This window comes from Sabethes cyaneus, chromosome 2 (genome assembly GCF_943734655.1).
Source record: "Sabethes cyaneus chromosome 2, idSabCyanKW18_F2, whole genome shotgun sequence".
Lineage (NCBI taxonomy): Eukaryota > Metazoa > Arthropoda > Insecta > Diptera > Culicidae > Sabethes > Sabethes cyaneus.
This window is the reverse complement of record NC_071354.1, coordinates 50,741,789-50,752,338: the sequence shown is the minus strand read 5'-3', so window position 1 is coordinate 50,752,338 and position 10,550 is coordinate 50,741,789. Positions and strand designations below refer to the sequence as shown.

Genomic DNA, 10,550 nt, shown 5'->3' with positions numbered 1-10,550 from the left:
ACTAACACTCCCGGTGGCCCTGTAAGGACATGAATCGTGGATGCTAAAGGAAGCTGATCGACGAGGGCAAGAGGTTTTCGGCCGTAAAATTCTGCGATCAAGATTTGATGGCACAATGCAAAATGAAGTGTGGAGTAGACGCATTAACCACGAGCTGTATCAAGCATACAAATATGGTGATATAGTAAAGGTAGAACAATGTGGCAGGCTGCGGTGGGCTTGACACGTGACCAGAACGCCCGACGAAAGAGTAGGCAAAACTATTTTCAGCAGAGAACCAGGAAGATGCCGTGGACTGAAATTCGTGGCAGACCCCGCGCTATCGAGCACGTTGCACGTTCAGTTAGTGTTCGACGAGATTAGAGAACGACAACCCAGGACCAATAGTACTGAAGTACCATAATTCGTTTAGTGCAAGATCGATAACGGACCTTCACTACTAAAAGTAAAGTAAAGTAGGTAAGATCAAAGTGGAACATACAATAGTTTGCATTGGTAGTGGCAAACAATAGGTTGCATTGGTAAATCTTGGAGTAAATTGTGATAACCACACACGTCGCTCGAAAGTAATACAACAATACTGTTAAGTTTACAGATAATACCATGCATGTATTATTATTTATTTCACTTCATTTGCTCGACTTATTTGGAAACACATTTCACTGAATAAAAAATCCAATATTATAACCTACTAGACTCGTTAAGATTTTTGCTTCTACCTATTATACATCGCTTTTTTTCACTGTCTCTCGATTTAAACAACATTCACAATTCTGCTCTCTCCCTCCAGCGGTAGTGTGCACACTTCGGTCGGTAGCAGCAATTGGAACTACATACAAATATATATAATAATTACAGCGAATATCATTCTTTTCGGTTGTGCTTGTACTTTCCTTCGCTTGCCACTTGCGCGGTTTCCTGTCTTCTTCAAGTTCTCTACTATGCGAAAAATAATATAATTTAAATTAAAGCACGCGGTTGGGTTCACGCCGCATCCCCCGGCTGGTGCCCGTCGTACGAAAAATAAATAAATAGTTTTTAAAGTAATGTTTATTCACTTTTACATCGATAACATAGAAGAATATTGTAGCTGTGTAGCTTTTCAACTTTGTTTTTGCTTCCGTATAGCAGCCTGCACCGACAACGAATAAGTTTTCACTCTCTTCTTTAACAGATTGTTTTTTTTTCGTTTTCGTTTTTCTGTTCTGTGCTTTCCATGTTTGATAACTTGCTCAAACGCTTACAAAATTGGTAACATTCTCAATCAAAAGAAAAAAAAATCTAAATTGTACAGGTGTTATTATTAACAGTATAGTAAATAGTTTTTTTTTGTTAGTATTTTACGATCAATTTTGAGAGAAAAGCCAAATATTCAGATTCATTAACTTGTCAGATCTTACTGATGAAATGCGTTTGGTTTCTGTCTTTAGTTTATTTTCGGTATACATACATGTGTAAATGTTGTGGTTTATTGTGTTCAAACGTTACTATAAGGGGGCGGTTTGTTGTTAAGTACGCGATCTTCTTTGATTTACTCGTGCGGTAAGGATTGCCTCACCTCGATTTCTGGAATTATATGCATCGCAGATGTACTGCACTTAAGTCTGTCTGTTCCGTTATTTACATAATAAGTTAGGGAAATTTACGTTTATAAATTTCGTTGTAAAACTGAAAATATTTGGCCTTAAAGCATGCATCATCATCGTCTCTCAAACCCGCAATCGAATAATATAATATACAGGGGGGAACCTAACCTACAAGTATTTTTGTTTCATAAAAGCTATACCATCTCAACTCCCTGGTTTTATACTGCAGAAGATACAGAGTCTTACGGGCTACAGTGTTGCTCTCTACTATCCTAATATAGTTTAATCAGTTCGTCAGGATCTGCTCATTTCTATTGAGTCGAATATTACAAACATTCGCGATGCAGGAACAAGTTTTAGGGTTGCTATACAACGTCGGGTGGGCCACTGCTGGGCCCCTACGACTAAAAATACACATTCTGCTTTTTTTTCTCTTCTACCACGCTGCCTTTTGTCATTGTTTGATTTTTGAGGAAAAATAGATATTCAGAAAATTCAATAGACATTCGCTACTTTATAATATAAAAGGTAAAAATAATACTTTCTTCTTTTGGAGGAGGAAAAACAAATAAATAATCGTTACGGTTACGCTAAACAAAGCTAGCAAAATAAAATCAAGGAATTGGCCTATTTACAAACGTACGAACGAACGAACGCGCGCTAGCGGACGTTCTCTAAAGCTACTCGCTTGGACGGTCATTCCGTCGGACGCATTCGCGGCTGGGAACATAGTTAGCTGCTGCTATTCCCGCTACTGCTGCTGGTGCTGCTCGTTCGTACCATCCGGGGTGCGCCCCGCCCTGGCGTTACCAGTTCGACCTTGATGTTGGCAGTGGCGGTAACCTTCGTGTTCTGATGGTCGCCACCATGATGATGCGTTTCGACAGTCACTTCCGGTTGCAGGACAATACTTTGCAGCTCCGGTGCCTGATTGGAGTAGTTCATGGCTCCGAGGTTGCTCTTCGATTCGTGAATCGAAGGAATGGACGAAGCGGAGCTTTTCCAGGACTGCGGCTCCTCGGTGATCGTGGTCAGCGAGGGTTCGTTGTTCAGGTTGACGTTGTTGTGCTTGTGATGGTGGTGCGATTTGGAGCAGTTCCTCGACGACGAAGACGACGAGGAGCGCTTGTTGTTCAGGATGTACGGTTTGTTCGATATCTTGTTGTTTCGCTTCGGTGGAGGCGATGGCGTTGAAATGCGGTTCGCGTACTGAAGCGGGATGATTTCCGCTCCCGGACCCACTAGGCTTAGTAGGATTGGGAAGAAAAACAGCCCATTAATGGCTCCAATTACCAGTACCGAGAGCAGCAACCAGAAGAAGTGCCGCACGACAAATTCGAAGGACGAAGTGGACAGCATCAGAACGGCAAGAACCGATGTCATGGCGGCATGGATCACCGGCGCTAGCGAGTGTTCCAGGGCCAGTTTGACTCGACGGTCGCGATTGCCGATTGCAGTGATGAAGCCCTGTTGGGGAAAAATTACGGTTAATAATTTCAATTGAATGAAAAAATGCTCAACTTACCAGTGAAACATGTACGGTATAGCAAACACCAGAACCGACGCTCGCTATCAGTATGACGGCCGGAATGGCAGACAAGTTGATGCCGAGCAGGATCATTACTCCCAGCACCTGGATCAACATGGTCACAATGCTGAAGACAATCAGAACGGAAGCCCAAATGGAGAATAGCAGAAGTGCTACGAGACAAAATGCCGCAGCTAGAGCACACCCGATAGCCTTCAGCAGACACGGTCGTAGATTCATGTACTGTTCCCAGAACAGGAATGGAATACCTGAAAATTTATGAAAACAAAAATCAGTTCATATTGTTGATGAATAAATCCGGATAAACCATACCGGAGGGATAGTTGGGTAATCCGCGAGCCTCGAACTTTCGGCTTAAATCACGAATCTGTCCAATCATCTCTTTGATGTCCTGCGTATCGCTCAGTCCGTGCAGATAGAATGGCAACTGCGTGTAGGTCAGAGGAGCACTCTTGGGAATCTTCAACTCGAAGTCACTCGGCGAGTGGAACCATTCACGAGGTTCGGGGCGCAAATTTCCCTGTGAGAAAAAACATGCAGTCATTAAAGATATTTTCCAAATGAGTCATTGCGCCGTATTCCAATCGTACCTGTGATGCACCATAAGCCAAGCCATCGTTCCAGGCCCAAGCCGACAGATAGTTGTAGAATGCTCTCGGGTTGATGACCCCCTCGGAATCCACCAGCCGTACCTGCGTCACCAGGCTTTTGTCTATCGGATTGTCCACGTGACCGGTTTGCACCAGCAGTTTATACGCGAGAATTGCGTCGTCACTCGCATTCGGAAACCAGCGCTCCTGCGTGATCCGTCCCTCTCGATAATCTCGATCGAATGCCTTCTGAAGGTTGATCAACCAGTCGCGGAACAGACTGAGCCAGAAATCGGGCAGTCCACCGTTATCGTTCTTGATTACGTGCGACACCCGGACGAACGCTTCGTGATACTCGTGCAGCAGTTTTTGATTGGTCGGATATTCGAAGTCTCCCTGCGTAACGGCGAACATACTGTAGAAGCCAAATAATTTTCCCTGCACACTCAAGAACTTGTGCTCGTTGGTATTCTGCGGAACCAAATCGGTCAGCTCGAGTCCATCCGGAAGCTTCATCGAAGCGAATAGAGACACTCCCAGGACACTGGTGAGTAGCAACATAGCCAGAACCTTAACCGAGCTCTTGGTTATAAACGGCGCATAATGTTTTACAGCGAATTTTGAGATGGAGAAACTGAAGCACGCTTTGGCTGGACAGTCGATTAGCGAATCATCTTGCGTCGGTTGACGCTGTTTCACATCTTGATGATTGGTCGGTAGCGTTGGCAGGCAGCAGCACAAAATGTCCGCTCGGCCAGCTCGTCTTCGTCGCAGATCTAGTGAAACCATCGCAGGGAATACGAGAAGCACAGCAGCGAGGTTGAAAACCAAAAGGACAGCTCCTTGGAAGCAAAACACTCGCAGAGCTGGAACAGGAATCAAGGCAGCCGCGAAGAACGATGCAGCAGTGGAAGCACCACTGAATAGAATGCTTAATCCTGCTTTCTTAAGAACCTGTCCGGTTTGTTCGTTGGTATCGCGTTCCGCATAGGCGTGAGTCAAAATAAAAATGTGATCAACCCCCAAACCCAGTGCAATGAACGGGATCACCTGAGTCGTAGATGCGTTAAATGCAATGCCCAACAGGGCACAAAAGCCAAGACCAGCCGCGGTCGTAATACTAATTAGTAGAACTCCTGCCACTCCCACGCCGCTTTGTCCGTTCACGGGATCTTTACATCTCAGTAAAGTCAACGCAGCGTAGATGAGAATAACTGCAACGCCAATTCCCAAACTGACAGGATTCGGATTGGAATATTTACCCAGAATATCATCCAAGGCTGCCGATGAAAAGGCGTACACTTCGTAGTAAGACAATGGCTTAACCTCCGTCTGCATGATCTTATTGACCTGCGGAATAAAACAAAAGCACATTCACAAATCGTGTCCCAATTGTGTCATTAGCGCAAAAACTCACCTCAGCGGAGAACTTCTTCTGCCAAGCGTTCAATATTTCGGCAGCCTTCTGCGGGTTCCAGCCGATGTGGTGCACCTTGTAGTGGTTATTCCAGTATTCGTACATTTCCCGTTCACCCATCAGCTGGATGACGGTTTGCAGTGCCTTGGCCGTTCTCAGATGCTGCGATCGGTTTCGTGTTGCACCACCGACGATCAGCTCTTCCGGCCAGTGCATATACTTGGCAGCGAATCCATAGCAACCGCCGGTAAGGCTGGACGCCACATCCGGAATCTGCTGAGTCAGCTTGTTCGGGGCCGTCTCCGGACACTGCTTGTCCTTGGGGTTAAGACAAGGTTTTTCGGTGTATCCGGTTCCGATTCCAGCTCGCTTCATGTACTGTTCCAATGTGTCGAAAGGAAACTGGTAGTTTTGTGCTTTGATGTCCTTCAACAGATTCTGTGGGTTCAAGGAAGTCCACTGAACTTTGTTCACCAGATGTCTGTGGGAAATAGATAGTTGTTTAAGCTACGTTGATAGGAAAAAAATGAACTTAACTTACGGTATGACAACGGGATACTCCGGTCCGAGCAGCTTGCTACCCTCCCAGAAGCAGTCCAGTGGCGTGATGATCGCACAGGGAATGATGTTCTCGAAGATCTGCTCGATGAAATGCGTATCGAAGTTCGGGATGTTCGGCGAGTAGCACATATCTTTCAAGCTCCACTCGATGTCGTACAAGTGCACCCGGACCGATATGGCCTGTTTGACCACTTCAAGATGCGTCAGCAAAGAGTTCGGATGCAAGATGGAAGCTTCCATATCTTTCGGCGTCTGTATCAGCAGTTGATGCGTCGAGGAGTCCATTTCGCCGAGCGATTTCTGCGTGTAGGCCAGTTCGTGTTCTAACGTTCCGCCTTCCTGTATCCACAGCTGGTGCACTTTCGAATGTACCGTTGCAGATTTGAGGCCCACGCAGAATGTGCATATAACTAGTATTGCCACGAATAATACTTTACCCGCGTGTTTCTGTATCGAACAGCCGAGGTTGAAAAGATGGGACTGGAACAGGGATCGCATATAGACCGCTGACCGCCTCCCCCGCGCTTTGCCCTGCGAAGAAAAAAGAACCACAAAAATTCGATGTTAGCGAAAACAGGTCAAAATTTTATTATAGAAATTGCTTGTTATTCTTCAACCTGACTCAAATTACAAGGCCACCATGAGCATTTAACGGTAACCCATATGTCACTTTTTAATCTAAAATAAAATAAAAAATCGTTCCCAGCAAGCGCAACAAGCTGTCACCCGAATTACGCGGGTTCGCTTCTGGTTTTAGCAAACATGAAAACACAAAAAAAAACAAACCAGATCACCCAAAGCATCCCATCATCTGCCAGATGTTGTGCGCTTCGAAATTGGCAATCATTTGCGCCTACAGCCTGTTCCGTTTATCGTCGACTGCCCGGCTTCTTTGCTAATAGCTGCGCGCAGCTTCCAGGATGAATCTCAGGATTCATTGTGAAGCTATATGCAGGGTGGGCCGAGAGTGGGTGCGTACAGTACCGAGCTAATACAGTCGTAATCCGATCATCGAGAGGGAGCCTCTTTCGTTGTTTTTTTTTTCTACTTCCATAACGCCGCTGGCTGAAGTAATGATGGGTAATTCGATCGACGTTTTCAATACCTACGGGCGGTGTGGTCCCCTTCGGCGAAACCATATGTTAGCAAGCAGGGCGATTTTCCGGTCGAGTAAGCCCAATCACGGAATTTGTGTTTCCATCGTACCTGCTGCTACTGCCGCCGTCGCCGCCGTAGCACTGCGGTGGGCTCGGGGCGAAAGGAATTCAAAACTGGTGAGTGTCCCCGTCGTCAAACTTCTGCCGGGCGACCGACAAGTGCGATCGAAGCCGAGGAAAGTTTCACATTGTTGTTGACGGACGGCGGCTGGGGTTATGGGCTCCGGGGTTGGGTACGCACACGGAGTGAAATTTGAGACCACCGTCGCACGCTTTGCCTTGCCAAGCAATGCCAGTGCCAACGGTTGAGTTTGAGCTCAACAAAAGGTAGGTCCCCATGAGCAGGGCCAACACATCGGAACCGTGTGGCAGTTAATTTTGTGGTTGTTTAGCTTTAACGCTCAATTTAGCTTCACGCCCCAAGCGTGCACGATGTGGGAAAACGAGGAAAATGCGGTCGCAGAGGATTCCCCCGGCCGGTAGGGGGACACGGATTGCGTTGGAAAGATTCCAACGACTTGCAGGTGACGAACACGGTGACTGGTTTGAATTGGGTTGTTTTTTTTTGATACAGATTTTGATTGTTTGTAAAAAAACTTTTCAGCTTAAATGGCTTACTCAGGTGCACCATTTTTTTTAAATCTGTGACATTTCTGAATAATTTTGGTAAATATTGAAAAATAAAACTTTCTTTTTTGGTTTATAAACGAGTACAAAATTGCGAAAATTACCCATGAACAGCGTATATTTAAAAAGAAAAAGAACACATTAACGACTCGGAGGCCTCAAGCCAGACTTTGAAGCGAAACTATCAACCGGAGCGTGCGTAGGTATGTCCAAAGTACCATCGACAACAATTCAAACATTTCAGATCGTGATTTGGCGAAAAAATTCGGAGTCGCTTGTTTTCTCAAATCATTTTTCGCAGTCTCTCGCCGCTTGCAAGTAGATACGTGGGAAGCTATCAACCCGGTTTTGTGGACGGGTGATCGACAACCTACCAAATTTTTGAACTGCGACAGATCCTCCAAGAGCATCGTGAATACCAAGTCCCTACGCAACACCTATGCATAGATTTCAAGGCCGCCTACGATACTATCGACCGTGAAGAGCTAGAGAAAGTATGGACGAAACCGGCTTTTCTGGAAACCTGCCAAGACTGATTAAGGCCACGATATATGGTGGAAATGTATCATGTAAAAAACGCTTATAAAACCGGTAGTTCTTTACGGGCACGAAACGTGGGCAATGCTCGACGGGAACTTTAAAGCACTGGCCGTTTTTGAACGTCGTGTGCTTAGCACCATCTTTGGCGGTGTTTATGAGAACGTTTTATGGAGTAGAACGATGAACCACGAGCTGGCGCCACTCGTCGGTGCATCCAGTATCCAGAAAATTGCAATGAGCTGGACATGTTGTGAGAATGCCGGACAACAAACCCGCAAAAATGATGTTCGCCTCGGATCCGGTTGGTACCAGACGCAGAAGTGCACAACGTGCTCGATAGTTGGACCAAATGGAGCAAGCCTAAAATTGCCAAAAAAACGCTTTCTTGGTTTGAAAAAGGCCAAAACAAAAAATTGCTTGGAATCCTCAAACGTTAAATGAAAAGTAATCCCAAATGGTGCACAAAACGGCTAAAAATCCCTAAAATGGCTAAAACAAGGCCAGATAACAAACGCCAATAATAACTAAAAAAAACTGTGTTTAAAAAAGCCATGATAAATGTGTTCTAAACAGACACTGTTCCGGCCTGAAAGTTGAGAGCGGAACACTACCGCACCCAGCCTGGCGCACACTGACTGGGGCAGGTGCCCCACAAATTCAATGTATACCAAAATAATTTCTCAATATGCAACCAGCAAGTCTGGAGTTGTCAATTCAACAGCCCGGTATTGAATATTAAGCGATAAGAAAATTAATTGCGTTCAAATAGATTCTGCTTCAAGTCCAATTTTAACTTTAATTACGAGTTCAATTTAAGTAGATTTTCTAACACGATTTGGGGTTTAAATTCAAGTCAATTTTCATGTTCAATCACAAATTCAATTCAAAGTCAATTTTCATTTTCAATCACAAATACAATTCCAAGTCCAATTTCAATGTCCCATTTAAAAGCCAATTTCTAGTCTAAATCAAGTCAAAAGTTGATGTCCAATTCCCAGTCTAATTTCAAATAAAATTCCAGGTTCAATTTCAAGGTCCAATTTAGGTCTGATTTCATGACCAATTTAATGTCCATTCTAAGTCCAATTCAGAGTCTAATTTAATTCCATTTTCACCTCCGATCTCTAGTCTAGTTTGATCTGTCCAATAGAATGTCCCATTTTAAGACCAATCCCGAGTCTAATTTAGTTCCTATTTAACCTCCGATTTTAAGTCCAATTTCAAGTGCAATTAAATGTCCAATTTTGAGATCAAATACAATTTTAATTTTATCTGCAATTTGAAATTCAATTGAAGTCTAATTTTAATGCCCCACTCTAAAGCAAATTTCTAATCTATTTAAATTTCTTTTTCACCACCGATCTATTTTCGAATCCAATTGAGGTCCAATTTCATGTTCAATTGGAAGCATAATTTCAGGTTCAATTTCAATCTCAAATTCCGAGCCAAATTTATTTACAATTCCATCTCCGATTTTAAGTTCAATTTGAGTTTAATTTTAAGTCTAATATAAGAATAATTTAATGCAATTTCGAACCCAATTTTAAATACAATTTGAAGTTCAATTGTGGTCCATTTTCAAGCAAAATTCAATTTCCTATTTTAAAGCCAATCCCTAGTTAAATTTTGTTCCAATTTAAGCTCGGATTTAAGGTGAAGGGCGTCAAAGTCCAGTTGCTTTTTTACTGAATTCAGTACTTGTTGCCACTATGGTTTTGTTGAGAATAGATTTGCTAGTAGTAGGTAATAATCTGTTATGTACAATAATGAAACGTAGAATCACGTATCTATTTTTGCTGTTAAATTTTATTATCAGTGAATTTAATAAGTATATTATCGACACTCTACGACCTTTAATTTAATAGCGAAAATAATTGGTGAATTTCATGCTCAAATATTTACGTTGGCATCACTCCATATAAACGTCCGTTCCCTTGGCAACGTACAACAACGACGGTCGCGGATTCGGAATTGCAATCGAAACGAAGTGAAGTTTATCCTATCTATTCAAGTGAACAATTTGCGCAAAATAATTATAATATCTCTCTAAATAACTGTTCGGGTGGTAAATTAAAGTTTTTTGTGCCTCATGTTAAATTTCGCGAGTGATTTGACGATTGAAACGGCTCGAAAAAATGACTGAAAAACCGACGGCGAAAAAGTGAAAATATAGTGATAAATATTAATTGGTAGTTAATGACCGGAAAAGTAATAGAACTTATAGAATGCAATGTTTAGTGCTTCGAGTTGCAAGATCTTACTACGGCTAGCATTAGTAGAACTAATTTTATATTTTTGTGATGGTTTCCCGAGTCTAAGGGAGCATGTTGGTACACTGAAGAAGGGAAGGGAAGGGTGACTCTGACGACCTTGTCGTTAAAGTCAAATTTCAAGTCCAATTTTATATTCGATATCCAGTCCAATTTCAAGTCAAATTCAATTCCGATTACAAGTCTGCTCTCGTGTGGTGAATGACCAAATGGTTAAAACCACATTAAAATAATCAGGTCGTGCTCAACGTCT

General features: G+C 43.3%; 1 protein-coding gene across 1 annotated transcript in view; it reads right to left on the bottom strand.

Annotated features, from left to right (window-relative positions):
- Positions 1 to 630: 630 nt before the first annotated feature.
- Positions 631 to 10,550, bottom strand: part of LOC128738602 (protein patched) — a 45,187-nt gene continuing 35,267 nt past the window's right edge. Inside the window, exons 2-7 of the mRNA XM_053833863.1 lie at positions 5,684 to 6,234; positions 5,143 to 5,623; positions 3,726 to 5,075; positions 3,448 to 3,655; positions 3,112 to 3,383; positions 631 to 3,053 (exon numbers count right to left, since the gene is read on the bottom strand). Of these exons, the coding sequence (XP_053689838.1) occupies positions 2,319 to 3,053; positions 3,112 to 3,383; positions 3,448 to 3,655; positions 3,726 to 5,075; positions 5,143 to 5,623; positions 5,684 to 6,234 (3,597 nt within the window). The 3' untranslated portion in view covers positions 631 to 2,318. The remainder of the gene's footprint in view (positions 3,054 to 3,111; positions 3,384 to 3,447; positions 3,656 to 3,725; positions 5,076 to 5,142; positions 5,624 to 5,683; positions 6,235 to 10,550) is intronic.